This window comes from Trichechus manatus, unplaced genomic scaffold (genome assembly GCF_000243295.1).
Source record: "Trichechus manatus latirostris isolate Lorelei unplaced genomic scaffold, TriManLat1.0 scaffold00122, whole genome shotgun sequence".
Classification (NCBI taxonomy): domain Eukaryota; kingdom Metazoa; phylum Chordata; class Mammalia; order Sirenia; family Trichechidae; genus Trichechus; species Trichechus manatus.
The window spans coordinates 7,832,547-7,859,611 of NW_004444058.1; the positions used below are offsets into that span (position 1 = coordinate 7,832,547).

Below are 27,065 nucleotides of genomic sequence, written 5' to 3' on the forward strand. Positions count from 1 at the left end.
AGGGGCGCGGGCCCAGCCGCTGCCCGGGGTCCCGGGACGCGTTAGAGGCTCAGCGCTGGGCGCGGTGGGGTGGCGGTGGGAACGGCCTCCCCGGCCCAGCCCCGGGGGCCGAGATCTGGGCAGTAGCGGGCCGGAGTGGCTGCTCCCTCGGGCCGAGGCCTACACATGGCCTGTCACGCTTGCAGGCACATGCGGCCCGGGTCACACACACACAGATGCAAACGTGCACACCTGGCTCACATGAGGACACACCTTGACCCACAGCACATACTAACACGTGCACACAGGAGCACACATGCGGGCACACAGGGACACAAGTGCAAGGGCATGCCCACACCTGGCTCTCACATGTGCACAGGCACATCCTGACCACCCAGACACACACGTGCGCACAGCTCACACAGAGACACACAGCTGCACTCTCACCTCCACAGTTCACACACAGGGCTGCACACCAGGCCCCGTCTGCACACGTGCGGCACACGTGTGTACCCCCAGGCCTGGGATGTGCAGGCCCACCCATGTATGCACACGCAGACATATACAAGCAGATGTGCACATGCAGACACACACATGGACATAGCATGCATGCATGGGTCCAGACACGCAGTTCACACACTAGCCCACATGCATACACACGTGTCTCACACTGCCCACAGCTCATTGCAGCTCACAGCGCATGTCCCAGGACTCCAGGGTGAGTTCACAAACACCCACAGGCCCTGTCTGGGCAACAGGGTCCTGTCAGTTTGTCCCCATGCCATGGTGGCCCTTCTCACATCCGGCCCAATTCTCTGCCTCTGTTGGCTTCTAGTTTCTTTTATGTCTCTGCCTCTGTTTTTTTCTTATCCCTCCTTTCCCTCTCTTGGACACATGCATACACTATGCATGCACTCACAGACATGTGTGCACATATGCATGCACACTTGGACATGCATGCACACACACACGCACGCAGTTCTCTGCTCGATCCTTCACACCCAGTCCCGCCCCTGACCCATTCAGTGGGACAGTTAGACTATGCCACACCCTAGAGGGACACAGCCCTCAGGGATAAGGACGCTGGACAGGGCAGGACACATCTTGTGCCAGCTGCCCCTCCCTTCCACACACGCTCCACCCCAGCAGCGCTCAATGCTGGCTGCCCTGGGAGTGGCTGGGTTGCCCATGGTGAGCTGGAGCCCTGACTCCCTCCTTGGTATATGCCCCGCTGGGGTCGATGCCCAGCATAAGGGAAGTAAGACCCACGGGCCCTCAGGCTTCCCTGCCTGGCCCCCTCCATCACCCCAGGACCCAGGCCCACAGTGCTAACCCACAGCCCTAGCCCTCCTGTTAGCACTTCCTGCCCTGTACCCCCATCCTGCACGTCTCAGCTCTGGCAACTTCCTGAGCCCCCACATCTGGCACAGGCGGCCCCACCTCCTGCCCATTCCTGCTTTGCGGGTTCCCAGGGCTAGAGTTGGCAGGGACAGCTGCAGCCCAAACAGCTGGGGCTGGGGTGTGTGTGTGGGGGGGAGCGTGGGAACTGTGGGTAGAGGGGCTCCCTGCACCCACGGAGACACCCCCCACCTGGCACAGCTGTCGTCTGGGGGAGGGAGGGAGGGGGTCTGCCACTCTGGGCTGGGGTTCCTGGATGCCTGGCCGACCCTTGCCTTCCTTTGCTGCCCCCCACAGCCTCCCCTTGCCTGGATGGGAGCCCGTGTGTGAATGGAGGTCGCTGCACCCAGCTGCCCACGCGGGAGGCTGCCTGTCTGTGAGTCTTGGAACCCTCAGTGAGCTGAGGCCCAGTGTGGGGAGGTGGTTTGTCTTCTGCCGATGCCACTTCCTACATGCCGGTGGCCTTGGGCAACAGTGATGAAACCTCGTTTCCCCTTCAGGAATATAGCAGGGTTAACGTTCTGGAGCAGAAGAAAGACGCGGCACTGTGTTCCTGTGGCACTCTGTTCCTGTAAAGATTGTTGTTAGCTACTGTCAAGTCGATTCCGACTCACAGAGACCCTGTGTACTACAGAACGAAACACTGCCTGGTCCTGTGCGCCATTCTCACAATTTGACTGAGCCCGTAAAGATTACAGCCGAGAAGACCCTGTGGGGAAGTTCTATTCTGTCACATAGGGTTGCTATGAGTCGGAATTGACTTAATGGCACACAACAAAAACAGGGCTCTGGAGTCCACCTGGCTTGGGTTTAAATCCCACATGTTGCCAACTGCCTGGGATGTACATCCTTTAAGCCTCAGAGTCTGGGTCTGGAAAATGGGCCCATTAATCCCAACTTCAAGAGCCCCTGGGTGGTGCAAATGATTAAGCGCTCAGCTGCTAACCAAATGTTGGAGGTTTGAGTCCACCCAGAGGTGCCTCGGAAGAAAGGCCTGGTGATCTACTTCTGAAAAGTCAGCCTTTGAAAATCCTATGGAACCAGTTCTACTCTGGTACACATGGGGTCGGCATGACTTGGGGTCGACTCGACAGTAACTGGTTCTACTGGTAATCCCCAACTTTACAGAGTCCCGTGTAAAGCCTCTGATGGAGGGAGTTATTATTCAATCAACAAACCCTTAGGGACCAATGCTAGGACTTGGCAGTGGTGTGGACACCATCTGCACCCTCCCGTTTCTCTGGAATTGGTGGCTCTGCTACACTCTCACTGTGTGACCTTGGGCTAGTCACTTCTCCTCTCTTAACCTCTCTGCATCTGTGAAATAGGTATGTTGTCCCTGGCTTGTGGACTGTGAAGGGGCCTAAGAATTCAGTGGTGGGATAATACAAAGAAAGACAAAGCGTTGAGGGGAGCAGGCATGGCGGAGCAGGAAAAAGCTGAGCAGGGACAGATGAGCTGAGTCTGAATTCTGGGCTCTGGGACACCTTGGGCAAGTGCTCTGAGCTTTCTGAGCCTCAGTTTTTGCATCTGGAAAATGGGGCAGTAATTGCTCCTCAAGGAACCCTGGTGGTGCAATGGTTAAGTGCTCAGCTGCTAACTGAAAGGTTGGTGGTTCGAACCCACCAGCTGCTCCAAGGGAGAAGAGATCTGGTGATCTGCTCCAGTAAGGATTATAGCCTAAGAAACCCTATGGGCGGTTTTACTCTGTCCTATGGGGCTGCTATGAGTCGGAATCGACTCCACAGCAAACAACCACCACCACCACCATAGCTCTCTTTTTCGAGGCTGATTGTAAAGATTAACAGAGACCAGCAGAGTGCTCTGCGTACAGTAAGTGCTCAATAAATACGTGTCATTATTACAAATAATAATAACAAATAATAATAATTTCCTGTGTCCCTACCATAATAATACAGGAACCTCTCATGGTTATGGGGAAATGCTTGGCTCCGTTTGTAATATTGTTATATTCAGCAGCCATGAATTGATTCGTTAATGTATTAATTTATTCAACAACGTGTGCCAGGCACTGGTTTGGGCCCAGGCTGGGTGATCTGGGGGCGACTGTATTCCCAGGGGAGCCCCTTTGAAGTTACACAGGCTTTGGCCAAGCCCACCTGGGCTCACCTGGGTGGGGGCTGAGCCTGGCCGAGGGGGTTTCTGGGGAGGTGGTGGTGGGAGTAGGGTAAAGTGTGACTTTACCTGGAGCCACTCGGGAGGTGGAGCCGCGGGCCCCGGCGCCTGCGCAGTGTGGCTCCGCGCCTGGAATACAGCCGACAGGTGAATATGCCCGCGGCTGCTCCGCCTCCCGACAGGTGAATCACCGGCGCGCGCGGCCGCCCGGAGCCCGGATCTCCCGGAGCGGAGCAGGCTCAAGCCCACGAACTGGGCTGTGGGAACGACTCCCCACGGGGTCCCCCAAATCTCCTTCAAGGTCCAAAATACGCGTGTCCTTTTGGGGACACCTCAAATTATCCCCCCCTCTCCAGAGAACTCCCAAGTCTCTCCTCCCAAGGAGGCTCCCAAACTCTTGTCCCCATCACTGACCCCTCCCCTCCCGGCGGGCACACCCCCACCCCCAGTCCGCATCCCCCCTCCCGCGTCTCCCCCAAAGCCCAGGCCTTGGGGCCGGGCGCAGGCGGGGGCTGGAACCGGCCCGACCGGTCGGCGCGGGCGCTGGGCGCGGAGCGTGGGAACTCGCCTGCGGCGTAGGGAGGGGGCGGGCAGGCCGCGCCCCGCTGGCGGTGGCGCAAGCTGTGCGCGGCGCCTGGGAGCAGCGCGCCCCCTCCTGGCGCGCAGTCGTGGCGGCGGGCGGCACCCTGCAGGCCTTTGAGGAGGGGGCTGAAAGTTGAGCCCCCCTTCCTCCTAGCGTCACCTGCACACTCCCCTGCCCGGCCTTGTCCCAACCTGTCCCGCTGGGGGCTGGGGTGGGGGGATTTTGTGGGTGACGCGTACTGAGTCAGCTACTTGCTTGAGCTCAGCCCCAGGCGTCTGGGACAAGGAAAGGCTGGGGCGGAGATAGTGCACCGGATGGAGTGGAGGGGAGGGAGCAGTGTCGGGAGCGGGACCTGGACCCTCTCTCCTCTCCAAACCCCTCCTCTGACTCCCACCCCCGCCACCCCCCCGCTAGTCCCCCAGGCTGTTCCAGTCTTAAGACCCCTCCCCTCCCAGCTCTCAAATTTCTAACACTCATAGTTGCCTTGGTGAGGTTGGGAAGGGACTGCGTGCTGATGGACCCTCCGCAACATGAGGGGAATCTCCGACATTGATGTCTCAGTGCCCCCCACCCTTGGAGGAAAGGTTGTATATATGGCTGGCTAAAGGCGTGGAGTATTTGTGGGGGCCCTGGTGTCCTCCAAGGAGCCCTGGTGGCACAACAGTTAAGTGCTTAGCTGCTAACCAGGGCAGGGTTGGAACCTGCCCAGCGGCTCTGAGGGAGAAGGACCTAGCCATCTGCTCCAGTAAATATTACAGCCTCGAAAACTCTGTGGAGCAGTTCTACTCTGTCACATGGGGTTGTTACTCGAAAATCGACTCCATGGCACCTAACGAAAACAACAACACGTGTTGGTCCATGTGAGAGTTGCCCTGTCCTTGTTGAGCCATGGACTGGGTCTGAGTTTGCGAGGCTAAGAGGGTGGGTTTGTGTGTCCCTTTGTGTGTATTTGTGTATGTTTCTGTGTTTGTTTGGTCTGTGCGTGCCTGTGCACTTGTCTCCTGGATTCTGAGACTTTTCATGTGCTCTTCCCTCTGCCTGGAGCACTGTTCCCCACACAGCCCCTCACTGCCTTCAATCTGTGCTTTCTAATGTCCCATTATGAGAGAGGCCTTTCCTGACCCCACTCTATAAAGTAGCTCCCATCCCATCACTCGGTCTCCCTTATCCTTACTCTTTGTGGGAGTTCCAGAGGCTGCCATAACAAATAACCCCTTACGTTGGCTTAAAACAACAGCAATGTATTCTGTCACAGTTCTGGAAGCCAGAAGTCCAAAATCAAGGTGTCAGCAGGGCTGTGCTCCCTCCCAAGGCTCTAGGGGAGGATCCTTCCTCGTCTCTTCCAGCTTCTGGTGGCTCCAGGCATTCCTGGGCTTGTGGCAGCATCATTCCAGTCTCGGCCTCCGTTGTCACATAGCCGTCTTCCCCCTGTGTCTCTGTGTCTTCTCCTCTTCTGTCTTTTATAAGGACACTGGTCATTGGATTTGGAGCCCTGGTGGCGTAGTGGTTAAGAGGTCAGCTGCTAACCAAAAGGTTGGCAGTTCGAACCTACCAACTGCTCCTTGGAAACCCTATGGGGCAGTTCTACTCTGTCCTATAGAGTCGCTGTGAGTTGGAATTGACTCAATGGCACTGAGTTTAGTTTTGGGTTTTGGTCACTGAATTTAGGTCCCACCCGGATAATCCAGGATGATCTCATCTCGAGATCCTAAATTACATCTGCAAAAGCCTTTTTTTCCAAATAAGGTCACCTTCACAGGTTCTGGGATGTGGACATCTCTTTTTTGGGAGCCACCATTCACCCCATTCACCCTTCCTGACCCTCTCTCTGCCTGTGGTCATGTTAAGTATTAATTCACTATTGTATATGTTCTCTTTGTCTGGCCTGGTTGTGAGCATCAAGAGCGAATATTGTTGTTGTTAGCGTCAAGTCAGTTCCGACTCATGGAGACCCCATGTGTGCAGAGTAGAACTGCTCCATAGAGTTTTCATGGCTGTGACCTTTCAGAAGCAGATCTCCAGGCCTGTCTTCTGAGGCACCGCTGGGTGGGTTCAAACCTCCAACCTTTTGGCTAGGAGTCTAGAGCTTAGCCATTTTCACCACTCAGGGACTCCATCCATCAAGTGGGTAGGGACCACTTTTATTTTGTTTGCGGCTGTATTCCTAGTGAGTTCCTAGTAAGGTCACTGGGTGGCGCAAACAGTTTCCACTTGGCTACTAACTGAAAGATTGATCGTTTGAGTCCACCCAGCGGTACTTTGAGAGAAAGGCCTGGCAATCTACTTCCATAAGATAAAACCAAACCCATTGCCATTGAGTCAATTCAACTCATAGCGACCCTACAGGACAGAGTAGAACTGCCCCATAGGGTTTCCAACGAGTGGTGGTGGATTTGAACCGTCGACCTTTCGGTTAACAGTCGTAGCTCTTAACCACTGCACCACCAGGGCTCCTCCTGTGGAGTGTAGTTCTACTCTGACACACGTGGGGTCGCCATGAGTCAGAAAGGACTCGATGGCAACAGGTGTCAGGTTTGGATTCCTAATTACAGCTCAGGAAATACTTGTTGCACGGATGAATATGCGTGCTTGTTGGGCTGTTAGCCTGTGTGTTTCTTCCTTGTCTTGTGTGTATCTCTGTGTCCTGCCCTGCCCCCACCCACCTGTCTCTGCCCACAGGTGCCCCCCAGGCTGGGTGGGTGAGCGGTGCCAGCTGGAAGACCCCTGCCACTCAGGTCCCTGTGCTGGCCGAAGTGTGTGCCAGAGCTCGGTGGTGGCGGGCACTGCCCGCTTCTCCTGCCGCTGCCCTCGTGGTTTCCGAGGTGAGGGCGGGTCTGGAGGGGAGCCCAAGGCAGGCAAAGGTGTGGCCAATCCCAAGCTCACCCTCCCCTGGCCCCTCCAGGCCCCGACTGCTCCCTGCCGGACCCCTGCCTCAGCAGCCCCTGTGCCCATGGTGCCCGCTGCTCTGTGGGGCCCGATGGACGCTACGTCTGCTCCTGCCCAACGGGCTACCAGGGCCGCAGCTGCCGCAGCGACGTTGATGAATGCCGGGGGGGTGGGCCCTGCCACCACGGGGCCACCTGTCTCAACACACCTGGCTCCTTCCACTGCCAGTGCCCAGCTGGCTACCTGGGACCACTGTGCGAGAGCCCTGCTGTGCCCTGTGCTCCCTCGCCCTGCCGGAATGGGGGCACCTGCCGGCAGAGTGGCGAGTACGCCTATGACTGTGCCTGCCTTCCTGGTGAGTAAACTGTGCCCGGGGAGCCAGCAGGAGGGGACAGGAGGCAGCCCAGCTGTGGCCATCCCTGCCTGTCTTAGGTTCCTAGTCCTGTTGTAACAAAAATACCACAAGTGGATAGCTTTAATGAATAGAAATGTATTGTCTCCCAGTTCAGGAAGCTAGAAGTCTGATTTCAAGGCACCGGCTCTAGGGGAAGGCACTCTCTCTGTCCGCTCTGGGGGAAGGTCCTTGTCTCTTTCAGCTTCTCTTCCTCAGTTCCCTGTCAATCTCCACGTGGCATCTTTCATCCCCCATCTGTGCTTCCTGGCCTCTGTGTCTATTCTGCTCCTATTATATCTCAAAAGGGATTGGCTTAAGACAGTGATATGGCCTCATTACCATAACAAAGAAAACCTTGTTTCCAAATGGGATTATATCCACAGGTATAGGGGTTAGGATTTACAACACGTATTTTTTGGGAACACCATTCACTCCATAACACTGCCCCTCCCCCCATGCCAGGGTTTGAGGGCCAAAACTGTGAAGTGAATGTGGACGACTGTCCAGGACACCGATGTCTAAATGGGGGGATGTGTGTGGATGGCGTGAACACCTACAATTGCCAGTGCCCCCCCGAGTGGACAGGTGGGTCACGGGGTGAAGGGAGCTGGGCGGTGGGCCCCGGCTGGGCATGAACCAGGTGGCTGGACTGGGGTGTCTGTGTGCCACAGGCCAGTTCTGCACGGAAGACGTGGACGAGTGTCAGCTGCAGCCCAATGCCTGCCACAATGGGGGCACCTGCTTCAACACCTTGGGTGGCCACAGCTGCGTGTGTGTCAATGGCTGGACAGGCGAGAGCTGCAGCCAGAACATCGATGACTGCGCCACAGCCGTGTGCTTCCACGGGGCCACCTGCCATGACCGTGTGGCCTCCTTCTACTGCGCCTGCCCTATGGGAAAGACCGGTGAGTGGCTGTCTTCCCTGTGGGCAGCAGAGAGCCATTGATCGTTCTTGAGTGGTGCCAGGATGGAGTCTGACTTGAGCAGTAGAAAGATTATGGTAGATGCTGGGTTTGGAGGGAAGGATAAGACTGGGAGAGGCTTGGGAGGAGGCTGGCCATAGCCTGGGGCTAGAGCCATGGGAATAAAGAGCTATTGGGAGGTGCAACTGAGAAATCACGTGGCAGTGGTGGTTGAGAGGTAGAATTCTCACCTTCCATGTGGGACACCCGGGTTCCATTCTGGCCAATGCATCTCATGCACAGCCACCACTCACCACCCATCTGTCAGTGGAGGCTTTCATGTGCTGTGATGCTGAACAGATTTCAGCAGAGCTTCGAGACTAAGAAGGACTAGGAAGAAAGGTCTGGTGATCGACTTCTGAAAATCAGCCCATGAAAACCCTATGGGTCACAGTGGTCTGATCCACAACCAATTACGGAGACAGTGAAGGACCGGGCAGCATTTCATTCCATTGTGCCTGGGGTTGCTATGAGTCAGGGGTTGACTTGATGTCAGTTAACAGCAACAACTGAGAAAGCAGAGCAAGTCTTCTAGTGAAGCAGACCTTTCAAAAGGAGAAGGGTCAGAGAAGGTGTTCAGGAAAGGGGGCTTGGAGATGGAGGGAAGGACATGCTAGGCAGAGGGTACTGCAGAAGCAAAGGCTTGAGGGTAAAACCCTCTTATAACCAGAAAATGCCTCAACAGAGTTAAAAACAATAAGTGGATATTTGTAATTTATTTTCAAATGGCTCAAAAAAGAAAAACAGGTAGACTGATAGATAGATGATAGATAAGATTAGATAGCTTGATGGAGCTAACAATAGTGGAAATGAAGTGGTGGGCATATGAATTACCGACTTTTCTGTATGTTTGAAAATTTTAATAATAAATGCTTACAAAAAGTCATTAACCAAAAGGTCCCGCCAGCTATTCTGTGGGAGAAAGATGTGGCAATCTGCTTCCGTAAAGATATACAGCTTTGGAAACCCTATATAGGGTCATTATGAGTCAGAATCGACTCGATGGCAATGGGTTTGGGTTTTTTGGTACTAAATACACTGTAGATAAAAGCAAAAAATGAAAACAAAACAAAACAACAATATATGGGAGTTTGAGACCTTTAGGCAGATTTGGAGGGTCCACTGCTGACCTCTGCCTGCCGCCTTTTCCAGGGCTCCTGTGCCACCTGGATGATGCCTGTGTCAGTAACCCCTGTCATGAGGATGCCATCTGTGACACCAACCCAGTGAATGGCCGGGCCATCTGCACCTGCCCCCCGGGCTTCACAGGAGGGGCATGTGACCAGGATGTGGATGAGTGCTCCATCGGTGAGGGGGTTATCTGGGAGTGGGTGGGGAGGGGCGGAGCCTGGACCGTCCACACCCACACTGGCTCTGCCTCCTCCCCAAGGAGCCAACCCCTGCGAGCACCTGGGCAGGTGCGTGAACACACAGGGCTCATTCCTCTGCCAGTGTGGCCGTGGCTACACAGGCCCACGCTGCGAGACCGACATCAACGAGTGTCTGTCGGGGCCCTGCCGCAACCAGGCCACGTGCCTGGACCGTATTGGCCAGTTCACCTGCATCTGCATGGCAGGTGCGTGGTGGGCGAGATGGGGGGCCGTGCCTGAGGCCAAAGGTGGGGCCAAGTGGAGCCAGTAGAGGAGGTGGAGAGAGAAGCAGGGGTGGCACTGGGCTTGGGGCGCTACCCGGAGAGGCTGTGAGCAGAGCCTGGCCAGGTGGGGGCGGGGCCAGAGCAGAACTGTGTGCGTACCTGGGGGCAGGGCCAAATGGAGGAGACTCAGGTGGGCTGGGAGTGGAATCTGGGCCTTGGGACATGCATGGTGGTGGTGGGGGGGGCGGTGAGATGAGGTTGGGTAGGGCAGAGCACGTGGGGCAAGGTGGAGCCTGCAGTCTAGGACTAGGCATGCATGGCCTGGACTTTGTCCTGGAGGGAGGGTCTGAATGACCATATGGAATCTCAGAAGTCTTGGACCAGTTGGGACCGTGGTTGAGTGAGGGTCCAGCTGAGGCCAAAACTGAATCTAGGATTAGGGTTGAGAATGGCGCCAGGGCCCAAGGGGCCTGCCATGAGTAAGGAGGGGATCATCTTCCCTCTTGACCCCCCTGAGACCAGGGGGAAGCCCCCATTCCCCGGATCTTCCCCCGTCTTCCCAGGTTTCACAGGCACCTTTTGCGAGATGGACATCGATGAGTGTCAGAGCAGTCCATGTGTCAACGGTGGCGTCTGCAAAGACCGCGTCAATGGCTTCAGCTGCACCTGTCCCTCAGGTGAGCTCCCTGGGCCGGGGGGCCAGTAATGGAGGGCCCTGCGGGGGCAGAGGTGAGGAAGGTGGTGCTAGCGGGTAACTTAGGACAGAAACTACGTGTTGTGAAAAATTTTGAAATTAGTTTAAAATCAAGTAAATGGGCTTCCCAGGCCCAAAAGAGCAGGGCTGGAGAGGAGTGACTGCTCCTGATCTTGCTTGGGCCTTCCCTCACCCCTCATCTTCTCCCCACCTCCCCGCCCCCAGGCTTCAGTGGGGCCACGTGCCAGCTGGATGTGGACGAGTGCGCCAGCACGCCCTGCAGAAATGGCGCCAAGTGCGTGGACCAGCCCGACGGCTACGAGTGTCGCTGCGCAGAGGGTGAGGGTGGGGCGAGGATCAGCCAGTGACAGGCTGGAGGGAATTTAGAGGCGAGGCTAGTGGGAGACAGGGCCATAATAGGCTTGGGGAAAGCTTGGGGGCCAGGCAGTGCTAATGAGAGTCTGTGGCAAGATAAGACCTGGGCAGGGCCAATGATAAACATAGGCACAGGTAAGGCTGCGGATGGAGTCAATGACAGGGAATGGGGGAGGAGCCAACGATGGACAGGCAGAGGTAAGGCTAGGGGAGGAGCCAATGACGAACATAGGCCAAAAAAGGGCTAGGGGAAGATCAGTGTCCAGCAGGGTCCAGGACTAGTTTAACTCGAGGGGATGGGTCCAAACCCCTTTATTCCCCCCAGGAGCCTCCCATGTGCCCCCACTTCCTGTCCTTGCTGGAACAGGGCTGATTGTGTAAGAACTGGAGGTAGGGCCACAGCTTTGGGAGGGTCGTGGTCAGGGAAGAGCCCTGGAGCTTTTAGCTGGATGGATGGGAGGCAAGCTAGGGGCTGGGCCTGAGTTGAATCAGCCTCCTGACAGCGCTGTGGGTGGGGCCTGAGGTAGAGCGAGCCAGGATTGGGCCGAGCCACGCCTGTGGGCAGGGCTTGGGCGGTGGGTGGAGCCTGACCCTCGTGCCCTACAGGCTTTGAGGGCACCCTGTGCGAGCGAAACATTGACGACTGCTCGCCGGACCCTTGCCACCATGGGCGCTGTGTGGATGGCATCGCCAGCTTCTCGTGCGCCTGCGCCCCAGGCTACACCGGCACGCGCTGTGAGAGCCAGGTGAATGAGTGCCGCAGCCAGCCCTGCCGCCACGGGGGAAAATGCCTAGACCTGGTGGACAAATACCTCTGTCGATGCCCGCCAGGCACCACAGGTGGGTCTAGGGGCAGGGCTAGGGCAGCGACAGCACACCTGGAGGGGCACAGAAGGTTTGGGAGTGGGGCATGGGTGGGGGGTAGAAAGGATTGGGGACCGCACACCTGGAGGGGCACAGGTTTGGGAATGGGGCATGAGTTGGGGGCAGAAAGGATTGGGGACTGCACATATGGAGGGGCACAGAAGGTTTGGCAGTGGGGCACCTGGGGGGGCCACAGTGGTGACTGGTCCCTGCCATGTTCCCCTCCCCCAGGTGTGAACTGTGAGGTGAACATCGATGACTGTGCCAGCAACCCTTGCACTTTTGGGATTTGCCGGGATGGCATCAACCGCTACGACTGTGTCTGCCAGCCTGGCTTCACAGGTGAGTGAGTGGCTGCCTTGGGAAGGGGGTCCTTACAGGCAGTGGTGAAGTCACCTGTCTTTGTTGGCCAGCTCATGGCCTTCTGTAAAAAATGGTGTGGTGGGGGCATCTGACCTCCTCTAACTTCACTAGGGGGAGAGAGAATCAACATCAGCATCAGCCCAAGGCTGATTCCTATGAAGCAGAGGTCAGATATACCTCCTCTCTCCAAACTTTTTACCAATTCCAACACCAGCCGTCCCTCCCATGGCACTCTCCACTGCTCTGCTGGGTAGGATAATTCATTGCAGTGACCACACAGAACTCACAGACAATACGATTATAGGTTTTATTAGGGAAGTAACAGGTTACAATTCAGGATCAGAAACGACTCAGGATACAGCTCTTCAGTCAGGACAGCTTCCAGGCCGTGCCCTCAGGCAGGCCTCTCCCTGGCCCTCGGCCCTCAGCCCTCGGCCCCTTGGCCCCTTGGCCTCTTGGCCCCTCAGGTCTGTTGGGACTCTTGGGCCTCTAGGGCTGGCCCGGCCTGGCCTGTGCCCTGCTTGGGCAAGTGTTACAAATCTCATTAGCTCCACCAGTAAGTTCCCTAGAGGCACCCCTCTCTGCTAGTAAGCCTTGGCCCAAAGGTGCTCAGCTTTCTCTCTCTGGGCTGGGAAGCCCACTGTGCCATCTACTGCCGGTCTTCTGGTTCTGCTGCTTCTGCTGCCGCAGCTTCTCTGCTGCTGCTTCTTGCCGTCTCCTCCCATCTCCGGGTCTCTCTCTCTCTGTCTCCTGCGTCTAGGAGATTTTCAGCACAAGGATCCTGGGTCCAAAGGATGTGCTCCACTGCTAGCTCTTTTTTCTTGGTGCTAGTGAGGTCCTCCCTGTCCGCCTCTGGGATGGCCCATTTTAAGCCTAGAGGGATGGCAAAACTGACCAATCTCCTTGTTAGGGTTCCACACACCTTATTTGCATGGTCCCACCTCCCACAAGGGTGCCATGCACCTTATTTGCATTATTAGCAAGCTCTCCAATCCCCTTGATGGTCCACAGCACCTTATTTGCATAGTTCCACCCAGTCATTTGGTGGGAGTTACAAGACCATGGCAAGAAACACCATATAAAAGCGATCCATTGCACCTCACCCTCTCTTGGCACACACTTGTCCAGGTAGATTTTTCACTTTTTGCCCTGAGGTTGTGCTTTCTCTCTCGCTGGCATGAGGCTGTCCCTATGTTGGCTCAAGCTTATCCTGGAGCATATGTGAGGGTGTCCAGACTCGGTGACAGGGGTATCTCTGGGTGGGAGCAACGTAATTCTTGTGGAAATAGAAGTGACTTTGTGTAAATTGGTGGATGAGGGTGACTGGGACAAGGCTGCTCTGGCTTGGGGACATGGTTTTCCTGGTTTGAACAAGAGCTTACGTGGTATGAGAATGAGGTCCATATGTTAAGTACCATACTGGGTGGCTTTAAACAACAGAATCTTACAGTTCTGGGGGTCAGATGTTGAAAATCAAGGAGTTGGCAGGACTATGCTCTCTCTGAAGGCTCTAGGGCAGGATCCTTCATTGTCTCTTCCAGCTTCTAGTGTTCCTGGTGATCCTTGGCATTCCTTGGCTTGTAGATGCACCACTCCAATTTCTGCCTCCGTCTTCATGGCCTACTCTGCTGTGTCTGTCCATATTTCTGTCTCCAAATTTCTCTCTTCTTATAAGGACACCTTTCATATTGGATTTATGGCCCACCCTTATTCAGTATGACCTCAATTACATCTGCAAAACCCTGTATTCAAATAAGGTTCCATTCACAGGCTGCCTTAAGTCTCCTAGTGCTTCTGTAACAGAAATACCACAAGTGGGTGGTTTTAATGAGCAGAATTTTATTTGTTCACAGTTTAGGAGGCTTAAAGTCTGAATTTAGGGTGCTGGCTCTAGGGGAAGGCTCTCTCTGTCCACTCTGGGGGAAAATCCTTGTCTCAGCTTCTGTAGTGTTATTCTCAGCATTCCTTGGTGATCTCCATGTGGCATCTATGTTTCCCGCATTTGTACTTGCTTGCTCCTGTGCCTCATCTGCTCTTTTTATATCTCAAAAGGGATGCTTACGACCCACCCTACACTGATATGGCCTCATTCACCCAACAAAGAAAACCCTATTCCCAAATGGGATTACATCCACAGGTGTACGGCTTAGTATTCCAACACATATTTTGGGGGGACACAATTCAATCCATAACACAGGTGGACATGAATTTTGGAGGAGACGCAATTCAACCCTTGCTCAAAGGTGTGGTTGTCCTCAATGGGGCAAGGTTGTACGTCCATGGGAGGCATTGGCCTGGAAGGGGGCTCGGCTGTCCTTATCCTGGTATGGCAAAGTTGCCTGTGTGCACCCCCTTAGGGCCCCTCTGCAATGTGGAAATCAACGAGTGCGCTTCCAGCCCCTGTGCCGAAGGAGGCTCCTGTGTGGATGGAGAAAACGGCTTTCGCTGCCTGTGCCCCCCGGGCTCCCTGCCCCCACTGTGCCTCCCGCCCAGCCACCCCTGTGCCCAAGAGCCCTGCAGTCACGGCGTCTGCCATGATGCGCCCGGCGGGTGAGGCCTCTCTCCAGCCCCCGACCCCTGACCGCCTCCTTGGCCCACCTGACACCCGAATACCTTCTGCCAGGTTCCGCTGCGTGTGTGAGCCTGGCTGGAGTGGCCCCAGGTGTGACCAAAGCCTTGCCCAGGATGCCTGTGACTCACAGCCCTGCAGGGCCGGTGGCACCTGCACCAGCGAGGGAGTGGGCTTCCGCTGCATCTGTCCCCCCGGCGTCCAGGGTGTGTGTCCGCCTTCCTTCCCCAAACCCCCATCTTTTCTTCCTTCTCTCTTCCTCGTCTTTGTTTGCCTCTTTTGTTCCTTTTCTCTTTCCTTTGAGGAACTTGAGGGGTGGGGATAAGAAGAGAGATGGGAGCATCTCATTCTGCTTGTCTCCCACAGGCCGCCAGTGTGAGCTGCCGTCTCCCTGCACCCCAAACCCCTGTGAGAATGGGGGCCACTGTGAGTCTGCCTCCAGCCAGCTGGCTGTCTGCTCCTGCCCCCCTGGCTGGCAAGGTATACCAGTTGCTTCTTCCTCCTCCTCTCTTTCACCTCCTGTGCACCCTGCCTGACATGGGGTGATGCTAGGGAACCAGAGAGGACTCACCCATCCCTGCCTTTGAGGGGGCTCCCTTTTGGCAAAGGATGGAGCTGGACACAGATACTGCCAGCCCATGTGGGCTGGAGAAGAGGAAGGGATACAGAGCTGGAAGAGCTATGATACTAGCTGAGGGTTTGGGGACAGCTTCCTGGAGGAGTGGAGTCCTCCGGGAAGGCCTTCACTGCAAACAGTGAAGGTGCTTAGCTGCTAACCAAAAGGCTGGCTGTTTGAGTCAACCCAGAGGTGCGTCAGAAGAAGGGCCTCGTGATCTACTTTTGAAAAATCAGCCATTGAAAACTCTATAGAGCACAGTTATACTCTGACACACAGGAGATCTCCATGAGTCGGAGTTGACTTGATGGCAACTGGTTGGAGTCCCTGGGTAATGCAAATGGTTACCATGCTCGGCTGCTAATCGAAAGGTTGGAGGTTCAAGTCCACCTAGAGGTGACTCGGAAGAAAGGCCTGACAATCTACTTCCAAAAAATCAGCCATTGAAAACCCTATGGAGCACAATTCTACTCTGACACACATGGGGCCACTGTGAGTTGGAGTCAACTAGACAGCAAATGGTTTTTTTTTTTTTTCCCCTGGAAGAGCAGATCTCCATCAGTGTATTCATTTCCTGCTCACTGATACAGGGAGTGGAAAGTTCCGAACCCCCAGGGTGAACAGCACCATGGCTTGTTCCTGCCTATTCCCAGCTCAGCCTTCAATTCTCCCTGAGCCCCAGGTACTCTCAGACCCTACCTAGCACCTCTAACCCTAGGTGTTACCTTATCCTTCCCCCCAACCAGGCCCACGATGTCAGCAGGATGTGGATGAGTGTGCAGGCTCCTCACCCTGTGGCCCCCATGGTACCTGTACCAACCTGGCAGGGACTTTCGGCTGCACCTGCCACGGGGGTTACGGAGGCCCTTCCTGCGATCAGGACATTGATGACTGCGACCCCAGTGAGTACAGGGGAGCTACTGGGGGGTGCTGACTGACCTAGGGGGCATGTTCCTCAAGCTTTTCCTATGTGCCTGACACTGAGGCCCAGAGAGGTTGAATGACTTGCCCAAAGTCACACAGAAAGGAAGGGGAAGACTCTTAAGCCTGCGTACTGCCTCTGGCCAAAAGCATGTTAGCACTGTGTGTAAAGTATGAGCTAGTAGGCCCCCAGAGAGTTCTTCAGTAGCACTGTTCCATAGACAAGTGACACCAGCCACACATGTACTTTTAAATTCGGAATCTTGGCAACACCATGTGTGCAGAGTAGAGCTGCACTCCAGAGTGTTTTCAAGGTTGTGACCTATCAGAAGTAGGTCACCAGGCTTTTCTTTGGAGGTACCTTTGTGCTGGTTTGAACCACCAACCTTTTGGTTAGTCTAGTGCTTAACCATCTGTGCCAACCAAGAACTCTACACAGGGTTTTCAGTGCCTGATTTTTCAGACGTAGATTGCCAGGCCTTTCTTATGAGACACCTCTGGGTGGACTTGAACCTCCAACTTTTCAGTTAGCAGCCAAGCATGTTAACTGTACCACCCAGGGACTTCTAAGGCCATGGAAGGGGACGGTTGAGCTACCTGACCAAATGCGGACCCTCCCAGTGGAGCCTGGTCTCCTCCTGAGTCCCCTTCTGTTCAAGTTAAGGCCGGGGAGAGGCTGGTCTGATGGGGGCCAAGGCAAGCGACCAGCCTGCTGCCCTTCCCACCTACAGACCCGTGCCTGAATGGCGGCTTGTGTCAGGATGGCGTGGGCTCCTTTTCCTGCTCCTGCCTCCCTGGCTTCGCTGGCCCACGCTGTGCCCGCGATGTGGACGAGTGTCTGAGCAGTCCCTGTGGCCCAGGCACCTGCACCGACCACGTGGCCTCCTTCACCTGCACCTGTCCTCCTGGCTACGGAGGCTTTCACTGTGAATGGGACTTGCCAGACTGCAGCCCCAGGTAGGTGGGGCCTGGGACAGGCCACTATTGGAGTTCAGGGACAGGGTGGGGCTTGGGAAGGAGCGGGGTCGGCAGAGGCAGGGGAGGGGGGGAACCTTGGTTTGGCCCCCGCCTTAGAGGCTGTATTAGGAGCCCTAGTGGCGCAGTAGTTAAAGCGCTCGGCAGCTAACCGGGAGGTTGTCAGTTCCAACCCCCCAGCCGCTCTGCGGGAGGAAGATGTAGCAGGTGCTTGCGTAAAGATTTACCCCCTTGGAAGCCCTATGCGGCAGTTCTACTCTGTCCTATAGGGTCCCTATGAGTCAACATCTGCTCAAAAGGCAGTGGGTTTTTGGTTGGATGCCTGACGGGGCTTGTCCAGGGAAGAGGCAGTGCATATTTGGGGGAGTCACCTTGAGGTCGGGGTCCAGGTCGGGACCTCCTTGTGGCTCCCACGTTAGCACTGAAATGCGTGATAAGTTGGGGCGGCTCTTGGGGGCAGGGGGAGAGGGAGGGGAGGTAAGAGAGAGGGCGGAGTCCCCACCCCTAGGAGAGGCCAAAGAGGGAGGGTGGGCCTGCTATGGCGGCGACTTCTCTAAGCAGTTCCAGCAGAAGGGGCGGGGCCTGTGAGGGGGCGGGGCCTGACCCACCCTTCCTCCCAGCTCCTGCTTCAACGGAGGTACCTGCATAGACGGAGTGACCTCGTTCAGCTGCCTGTGCCGCCCCGGCTACACAGGCGCCCACTGCCAACACCAGGTCGACCCCTGCCTGTCGCGGCCCTGCCTGAACGGGGGCGTCTGCAGCGCTGCCCACCCTGGCTTCCACTGCGCCTGCCCCCAGGGCTTCACTGGCAGCCAGTGCCAGGTGGGCAGGTCCCTGGGGGTCCTGGGGGAGGAAGCCTGCCTGAATGGGTGTTGTGGGGAGGTCGTAGTGAGGAGTTTGCCGGCACCCTGAGGGAGGGGTCTGGAGGGGTGTTATGGGGGAGTGGCCTGCAAGAGGCCCTGAGGAGGGGTCTGCAGAGAACCTGGGGGAGGAGTCCAGACAGGCGTTCTAGGGGAGGGGCCTGCCGGAAACCCTGGGGACGGAGCCTGCCTGGGTCTTGGCAGAGGAGTGGGGTGCGGTTTCTAGGGGGTGCGCCTAGTGATGACTTTCAGCCCACCCCCCTCCAGACGCTGGTAGACTGGTGCAGCCGTGTGCCCTGTCAGAACGGGGGTCGCTGTACCCAGACTGGGGCCTCCTTCTATTGCCTTTGCCCCTCGGGGTGGAGCGGCCGCCTCTGCGACATCCAGAGCCTGCCGTGCAGGGAAGCCGCAGCCCATATCGGTGAGGGAGAGCACGGGCTGGGGGGGGGCTGGGCTCAGGAGGATGCTGTGTGCACACACCTCCTGCCAGCGTGAGCTGATGGAGGTGCAACAATGCACATGGACGTATTGGGTGTGCGGCTGGGTGTGTGTCGGCTTGGAAGGTGTGTTTGTGACTGTGTGGCAGCCAGTGAAGATGTGTGTGTGGTGTGTGGGAAACTGTATGTGACTTAGTCTCATAGTGCTGTTGTAACAGAAATACCGCAAGTGGGGGGCTTTAAGGAACAGAAATTTATGTTCTCACAGTTCAGGAGGCTGGAAGTCCAAATTTAGGGCCCCAGTTTAGGGGAAGGCTCTCTCTCTGTTGGCTCTGAGGGAAGACCTCTTTCAGTTTCTGTAGCCCCGGCATTCCTTGGTTCCTTGGTGACCCCCACGTGGCATGGATCTTCCCCTCTGTGCTTACTTCTCTGTGCCTCATCTGTTCTATCTATATCTCAAAAGTGAGTAGGTTCAGGACCCACCCTACACTGATATGGCTGCATTAACATAAAAAGGAAAACCCTATTCCCAAATGTGATCACATCCACAGGAGTCCCTGGGTGGCATAAACAGTTAAGTGATCAACTACTAGCCCAGAGGTTGGCAATTTGAATCCACTCAAGAGGGGCCTTGGAAGACAGGCCTGGCCATCTGCTTCTGAAAAGATCACAGCCTTGAAAACCATGCAGAGCAGTTCTACTCTGCACACATGGGGTCGCCATGAGTCGGAGTCCACTTGGTGGCAACTAGCAACAGCCACATGTATAAACCAAACCAAACCCATTGCTGTCCAGTCAATTCTCACTCATGGCAACCCCATCCACAGCACTATGGGTTAGGATTCCAACACGTATTTTGAGGGGACGCAATTCAATTCATAACAGTGACCGAAGTGGTGTGAGCTGTGAGGACATGCGTGTGTGTGTATGAGTGCATGCATATGATTGAGGCCGTGCCAGCTGGGAGTGTGTGTGACAACCTGGGTGATGCCTTGGGTGATGCCCGTGGGAGGAGGGGAGGCATGTGTGGCTGCCTCTGTGCCTGATGCTGCCCTCCTCTGCCCAGGCGTACGGCCAGAGCAGCTGTGCCAGGCGGGCGGGCGGTGCGTGGACGAGGGCAGTGCCCACTACTGCTTGTGCCCAGAGGGCCGCACGGGCAGCCACTGTGACCAGGAGGTGGACCCCTGCCTGGCACAGCCCTGCCAGCATGGGGGCACCTGCCGTGGCTACATGGGGGGCTACATGTGTGAGGTAAGGGGCTCCTGGGAAGGGGGCAGAGGCCTTGTCATGCCTGCATGTGTCTGGATGTGGCCCTGTGTGAATGTGCCTCTCCCTGGGTATGTCTGGGTGTTTGCTTTTGTGACTCTGGGTATATTTTTGTGGGTCTCATTCTCTGGATGAAATTTCTGGGTGGTGTAAGTGGTGAACATGCTCGAAAGTTTGGAGGGTTGAGGCTACCCAGAGGCTCCTTGGAAGAAAGGCTTGGCAGTCTCCTTCCAGAAAATCAGCCATTGAAAACCCTGTGGAGCACATTTCTACTCTGACACACATGGGGTTGAATCAATGGCAACTGCATTTTTTTTTTAATTCTCTATGTAGGTCTGGGGTGTCTCTCTGTCCAGGGTAGCTCTGTCTTTGGTTGTTGCCTGGGTGTATTTATGCGTTTCTGCCCATGGTGTCTTTGGGTGTGTCTGCATGTGCCACCATCTTGGTGTGTATCTTGGCTGTTTCTCCTGTGTCTGTCTCTCTGTGTTTGCATGCCTGTCCCTCTGGGCTGGGTGTGTCTGTGTGTGTGTTCTGCACACTAGGCATTTTGTCGTGGGTTGGACGTTTGTGTGTGTCCTCTGTGCTGGCTTCTCTGTGTCCTCCTGGGGAGGGTTGGGTGTGTCTGTGTCTCTCCGGGTGAGTGGGTCTCTGCCTTGCCCTCACACCACAGTGCCCCGCTGGCTACACCGGTGACGACTGTGAGGATGATGTGGATGAGTGTTCCTCCCAGCCCTGCCAGCATGGGGGCTCCTGCATTGACCTGGTGGCCCGCTATCTCTGTTCCTGCCCCCCCGGGACGCTAGGTATGCCAGGGCCACCAGGGCCAGGGTTGGGGGACAGGATGGGAGGCTGGGACCCCATCACCCCTGACTGCTCCCCTCCCCCAGGCGTGCTCTGTGAGATCAATGAGGACGATTGTGGCCTAGGCCTGTCCCAGGAGCAAGGCCCCCTGTGTCTGCACAATGGCACCTGCGTGGACCTGGTGGGCGGCTTCCGCTGCACCTGCCCCCCGGGCTACACCGGCCTGCGCTGTGAGGCAGATATCAACGAGTGTCGCCCTGGCACCTGCCACTCAGCACACACACGGGACTGCCTGCAGGACCCAGGTGGGGGCTTCCATTGCCTTTGCCACGCAGGCTTCACAGGTAAGCTTGGGTGAGTGACTGGGCTAGGACCCCGCCTGTGGTTCCCCCGGTAGGGCTGATCCATCGCCCCCTACTTGCCCAGGTCTCCGCTGTCAGACGGTCCTGTCGCCCTGCGAGTCCCAGCCTTGCCAACATGGGGGCCAGTGCAGCCCGAGCTCGGGCCAGGGGGGTGCGCTGACCTTCATCTGCCACTGTGTTCCGGTAGGTGTGGGTGGCCGTGGGTGGGCCCTCACATGGGAGACAGAGCTTCTGGGAACAGGCCGTGGCCTCGAGAGAGGGCGTGCCTTTAGCGGGAGAGGAAGAAAGGGTGGAGCTTCCTGGGGAAAGGTTGTAATTACCTGGAGGGTGTAGGGGCGTGGCCTCCGGGAAAGGTAAGCTTATCTGCTAGGTGGGGCCTCCAGTGGAGGTGGAGGCGGCTGGGCGGGGCCTGCGGAGGTTGAGGAGTCAACCTCTCCCAAGTCCTGACTCCTAACCTTCCTCCTTTCTCCCTCCTCCCCCTTTATCTCTTCTACACTTCCATTTCTCTCCCTCCTTCCCCCTTCTCCTGCTTTCTGCCCTCCCCCACTTTTTCTTGTCTTCCTCCCCACCACCCCAGCCCTTCTGGGGCCCGCGGTGCGAGCGAGTGGCGCGCTCCTGTCGGGAGCTGCAGTGCCCAGTCGGCGTCCCGTGCCAGCAGACGGTCCGCGGGCCGCGCTGTGCCTGCCCCCCGGGGCTATCGGGGCCCTCCTGCCGGGGTTCGCGGGGGTCGCCGCCGGGGGCCACCAACGCCAGCTGCGCGGCCGCCCCCTGCCTGCACGGGGGTTCGTGTCGCCCCGCGCCGCTCGCGCCTTTCTTCCTCTGCTCGTGCGCGCCAGGCTGGGCCGGGCAGCGCTGCGAGGCGCCCGCTGAGCTCCCCGAGGCGCCCGAGGAGCCGCGGTGCCCCCTTGCGGCTTGCCGCACCAAGCGCGGGGACCGCCGCTGCGACCGCGAGTGCAACAGCCCGGGCTGCGGCTGGGACGGCGGCGACTGCTCGCTGAGCGTGGGCGATCCCTGGCGGCAGTGCGCGGCGCTGCAGTGCTGGCGCCTCTTCAACAACAGCCGCTGTGACCCCGCTTGTAGCTCGCCCGCCTGCCTCTATGACAACTTCGACTGCCACACCGGCGGCGGCCGTGAGCGCACCTGCAAGTGAGTCCGTCCGTGCGTCCGTCTGTCTGTCCGCCCTGCCGTGCGTCTGGGCCCTGTCTGTCCGTGGGTCCCACCTCTCCGCTAGTGTGCCCACTCTATCCATCCTTTTTGCCCCAGTTTCTTCATCCATTCGCCCAGTCTGTCTGTGTGCCACCTCTGACCACCTCTCTGTCCATCTGTCCCTCCATTCGCCCCAGTTTGTCCATCAACTTCCCCTGCCTGTCCATGTGTTGCCCAGTCTGTCCACCTGCTCATCATGTCTGTCCTGTCCATTTGCCACATCTCACCACCCATGGGTCTTGCCTCTCTGTACATCTGTTTATCCACTCATTCTATCTCTCTATCCATTTGCCCAGTCTATCTGTCCGTGTGCCACATCTGACAATCTTTGACCCCACCTCTGTCCATCTGTCCCTTCATTCACCCCAATCTGTCTGTTGATTTGCCCTGTTTCGCCTCAGTCTGTCCATCTGCTTGCCCTATCTGTGTTTCTGTGCCTCCACCCATTCGCCCAGTCTATCTGTCCATGTGCCATATCTGACCATCTGTAGCCCTGCCTCTCTGTCCGTCTGCCTATCCATGAGCCCTGTTTGTACATCTCTGTGCCCTGCCTGTCTGTTTTTCTGTCCTGTGCACTCCATCTTTCCCACCATATGCCCTGTTAGTCCATCCTTTTGTCCATCCCCACTGGCCCCTCTGTGCACCTGTCTGCACTGTTGTTTGTCCATCCTTGGACCTCACTTGTCCATCTGTCTAGATGCCAGTCTGTCTGTCTGTGTACCCCATCCGTCTGTCCATCACTGTGTCCCACCTGACCATCTGTGTGCCCTTCTGGCTGTCCTTCTGTCCATCCATGCACCCCTGTGGCTCCTCTGTGTGTCTTTCTGTCCATGCCCCTGCCTGTCCATCCCTGCACCTCTTCTATCCCTTTGTTTGTCTGTCCGTGATTCCCATCTGTCCTTTTTTTCACCCTCGCATGCCATCTGTTCGTTCCTGCACACACCCCCTGCCCCATGTCTGTTGTCCGCATGGAGCTGTACCTCACCTTTACCTCCCACCCTCATTTCCCCCTGCTTGCCCCCTTGCTCCCTCTGCTCCGGCCACTCTGACCCCTCTCTGCTGTCCCTCAGATTCCCCAGGCTTGGTGCCACCCCAGGGCCTTTGCACTGGTTGTTCCCCCTGCCTGGACTGCTCCCCGTCACCTCCTTCAGATCTCCCCCAGCCCTTCCCCTGCTTTATTTTTTTTTTTTTAGTAGCATGTAATTCTATCCAGCATACTCTATGTGTGTGTGTTGTTGCTGTTGTTAGTTGTGGTCAAGTTGATTCTGACTCCTGGAAACTCCATGAGTTCAGAGTAGAACTCACTGCTCCATAGGGTTTTCAAGGCTGTGTGACCCTTCGGAGGCAGATCACCTGGTCTGTCTTCGAGGTGCGTCTGGATGGATTTGAACTGCCAAGCTTTTGGCTAGTTATATTTTTGCTTTTATTGATGTGTAATTGGAATGCTGTATATTCTGCTTACTCATCTCTAAAGTCTGTCTCAACCCACTGGAATGTCTCTCCACATGGGCGAGGATTTGTGGCTGGGCCATATCCTTGGTGCCCACAGTAGTAGTAAATTATTTATTTATTAATAGTTATTGAAGGAATGGAGTCCCTGGGTGGTACAAATGGTTAAAATGCTTGGCTACCAGCCAAAAAGTTGGCCGTTTGAATCCACCAAGAGACGGCTCGGAAGAAAGGCTGGCTATCTGCTTCTGAAAGGTCACAGTCTTGAAAACCCTGTGGGGCACAGTTCTACTTTGCACACATGGGGTTTCCGGGAGTTGGAATTGACTGGATGGGCAACTAGTATGGCATGGTATTGAGCTAATAGCTGGATTTGTGGAAAGTCTGACATGGGCTGGAACATTCGGGCCTCCCGTGCACATGCTGTATCCTTCTGGAGACCCCCTGACCACCTCCTCTGCCCCTCAGCCCCGTGTACGAGAAGTACTGCGCAGACCACTTTGCCGACGGCCGCTGCGACCAGGGCTGCAACACGGAGGAATGCGGCTGGGACGGGCTGGACTGCGCGGTGGAGGTGCCGGCGCTGCTGGCGCGCGGGGTGCTGGTGCTCACCGTGCTGCTGCCGCCTGATGAGCTGCTGCGCTCCAGCGCCGACTTCCTGCAGCGGCTCAGCGCCATTCTGCGCACCTCGCTGCGCTTCCGCCTGGACGGGAATGGCCAGGCCATGGTCTTCCCTTACCACCGGCCCAGCCCTGCGCCCCGCACCCGGCGGGAGCTGGTCCCTGAAGTGATCGGGTGAGTGATTCGGTCCACCTCGCTGACGTTCCTTACCGCCCATGACCTCACCCACACTGCCCATGACTCCTCCCACTCTGACTCCGCCCCCACATGTGATTCCACCTATCCCACCCGTGAATTCAGCCGAACCCCTCTGCCGGGGGAGCCACAGGACCTTGGTGCGGGGCTCTGAGCAGGGGAGGGACACTTTGGATCCACGTCTCTATGCGCTTTTTACTTCACGTCTTGTAATGGAGTCCCCGGGTCGTGCAAACGATTCACATGTTGGCTACTAACCCAGACGTTGGTGGTTTGAGTCCATCGAGAGGTGCCTGGGAAGAAAGGCCAGGCAATCTACTTCCTAAAGATCACGGCCATTGAAAACCTGTGGAGCACAATTCTACTCTGAGTCCCATGAGTCAGAGGGCAACAGTTTTTAAAAACTTGGATATGATCTAATTAACATAACAAAGAAAACCCTATTTTCAAACAGGATTACTTACACGAATTAGGATTCCAACACATATTTTGGGGGGACACAATTTAATCTATAACACACAGGGAGCTCTGGAGTGTGAACAGCACCCCAGAGCTGGTTCCACCTTGAGGCAAGAGTCCTTTGTACCCCATGTCAGTACATTGCTGGCTGTGGGCTGCCCTAGGCTGTTACCTCCCAAGTGGCCACCATTTTGCTGAGGACAGTTCTCTGGAGAAGGGGCAGCTGTGAGCTGTTAGAAGCCAACTCTCACAGCAGCTGGGAGATAGGTGCCCAAGCCCAGTAAGGGGGATCCAGGCCCACACCAACAGCACCCACTGTGCTGCGTGAGGAACGTTTCTGAGATGTTGACCTGAAAAAATGTCCATTGGATTCAGTGGCTCAGGGGACACTAGTGGCCACAGCAAGACCTGTTTGGGGGGCTCGTGAAGTGAAGGCCAGATGGGCCATGGAGGCCTGATGAGTGGAGACAGCTCTCTGAGGCTGGAGCAGGGCGGGAGGATGGCACTGTGCTGCCTATCCCTCCTGTTAAATAAAGCACAAAGAAAGCATACAGGGTTTATTCCAGCAGTTACTCTATAAGCATAAAGGGAGACCGTTCTGTTTCTCCAAAACCAAATGGCTCAATGCAGGCTAGTCACAGTGAGGCTTTTAAGGAGAAGAGGAGGAAAGAGAATAATCTTGTCGTTGTCGTTAATTGCTGTCGAGTCAATTGCAACTCACGGTGACCCTGTGTTTGCAAAGTAGAACTGCTAGATAAGGTTTTCAAGGTCGTGGCCTTTCGGAAGCAGATCGCCAGGCCTGTCTTCCAAGGTGCCTCTGGGTGGGTTTGAACAGCCAATCTTTCGGCTAAGAGTCGAGCGCTTAACCTTTTGTACCACCCAGGGACTCCCTATCCACAGGTGTAGGGGTTAGGATTTACAACACATATTTTTTGGGGACACAGTTCAATCTCTAGCAGTTAGCATATGTCTTATCATAAAGGAGGTTTGCGAAAGCTTAAGCACTATGTCTAGGGGTCCCTGGGTGCTGCAAATGGTTAAGTGCTTAACTACTAGTTGAAATGTAGGTGATTCAAACCCACCCAAAGACTCCTCAGAAGACAGGCCTGGTGATCTGCTTCTGAAAGATCACAGTCTCGAAAACCCTACTGAGCAGTTCTACTCTGCACATGCGGGGTCACCATGAGTCGGAATCGACTTGATGGCAAGTAATGACAACAACATGGTTAACATATGTCTTATGACAAAGGGGGTTTGTGAAGTCTTGATCACTGTGTGAATCTGGGCCTCCTGTCCGTCCATCCATCCTGCAGCTCTGTGGTCATGCTGGAGATTGACAACCGGCTGTGCCTGCAGTCGCCCGAGAATGACCACTGCTTCCCTGATGCCCAGAGCGCGGCTGACTACCTGGGCGCCCTGTCGGCGGTGGAGCGCCTGGACTTCCCGTACCCGTTGCGGGCTGTGAGGGGTGAGGCCATGCCCCAGGGTAATGCAGGGCAGCTGGCGGTTGGGGTGGGGTGCCCTGCTGGTGCTGAAACCCTGCTTCTTCCTGCAGCGGAACCGCTGGAGCTGCCGGAGCCGAGTGTGCCACTGCTGCCGCTGCTGGCTGCGGGCGCCGTCTTCTTGCTAGTCATCCTCGTCCTGGGTGTCATGGTGGCCCGGCGCAAGCGTGAGCACAGCACCCTGTGGTTCCCTGAGGGCTTCGCGCTGCACAAGGACACAGCTGCAGGCCACAAGGGCCGGCGGGAGCCCGTGGGCCAGGATGCACTGGGCATGAAGTGAGGACACTGCCTGCTCCCACCTTGAACTAACTCTGACTTCTGACCCCGGCCTGACCCTAGCTTCAGACTCTACCCCGGACACCAATGTTTATCCCCCTTGACCACCTACTCTATGATCCCTGGCCCTATTTCCCATGTCCCAGTCCTCCTGACTCCACACTATGCCTGCCACTCAGCGTGTGTTCCCACGTGACTGCTGACCTTATGGTCTCTGTACCCCTGGCCCTAGTCTCCATGACCCCCAATCTCACCTCTGACTCCAACTCTCCCTGACCTTTGACCCCACCTTTTACTCCATGCCGTGGCCCTCTATCCCAGC

At 56.4% G+C, this 27,065-nt stretch overlaps 1 protein-coding gene across 1 annotated transcript in view; it reads left to right on the plus strand.

Annotated features, from left to right (window-relative positions):
• Positions 1 to 27,065, plus strand: part of NOTCH3 (notch receptor 3) — a 35,741-nt gene that overhangs the window by 1,695 nt on the left and 6,981 nt on the right. Inside the window, exons 2-28 of the mRNA XM_004384527.1 lie at positions 3 to 135; positions 1,675 to 1,753; positions 6,776 to 6,918; positions 6,999 to 7,337; positions 7,839 to 7,961; positions 8,048 to 8,281; positions 9,491 to 9,646; positions 9,729 to 9,914; positions 10,496 to 10,609; positions 10,852 to 10,965; positions 11,608 to 11,841; positions 12,097 to 12,207; positions 14,586 to 14,778; positions 14,852 to 15,003; positions 15,164 to 15,277; positions 16,160 to 16,315; positions 17,066 to 17,291; positions 17,930 to 18,131; positions 18,437 to 18,590; positions 19,673 to 19,857; positions 20,543 to 20,675; positions 20,760 to 21,017; positions 21,100 to 21,218; positions 21,613 to 22,181; positions 24,159 to 24,485; positions 26,279 to 26,433; positions 26,521 to 26,743. Coding sequence (XP_004384584.1) covers positions 3 to 135; positions 1,675 to 1,753; positions 6,776 to 6,918; positions 6,999 to 7,337; positions 7,839 to 7,961; positions 8,048 to 8,281; positions 9,491 to 9,646; positions 9,729 to 9,914; positions 10,496 to 10,609; positions 10,852 to 10,965; positions 11,608 to 11,841; positions 12,097 to 12,207; positions 14,586 to 14,778; positions 14,852 to 15,003; positions 15,164 to 15,277; positions 16,160 to 16,315; positions 17,066 to 17,291; positions 17,930 to 18,131; positions 18,437 to 18,590; positions 19,673 to 19,857; positions 20,543 to 20,675; positions 20,760 to 21,017; positions 21,100 to 21,218; positions 21,613 to 22,181; positions 24,159 to 24,485; positions 26,279 to 26,433; positions 26,521 to 26,743 — 5,132 coding nt within the window. The remainder of the gene's footprint in view (positions 1 to 2; positions 136 to 1,674; positions 1,754 to 6,775; positions 6,919 to 6,998; positions 7,338 to 7,838; positions 7,962 to 8,047; positions 8,282 to 9,490; positions 9,647 to 9,728; positions 9,915 to 10,495; positions 10,610 to 10,851; positions 10,966 to 11,607; positions 11,842 to 12,096; positions 12,208 to 14,585; positions 14,779 to 14,851; positions 15,004 to 15,163; positions 15,278 to 16,159; positions 16,316 to 17,065; positions 17,292 to 17,929; positions 18,132 to 18,436; positions 18,591 to 19,672; positions 19,858 to 20,542; positions 20,676 to 20,759; positions 21,018 to 21,099; positions 21,219 to 21,612; positions 22,182 to 24,158; positions 24,486 to 26,278; positions 26,434 to 26,520; positions 26,744 to 27,065) is intronic.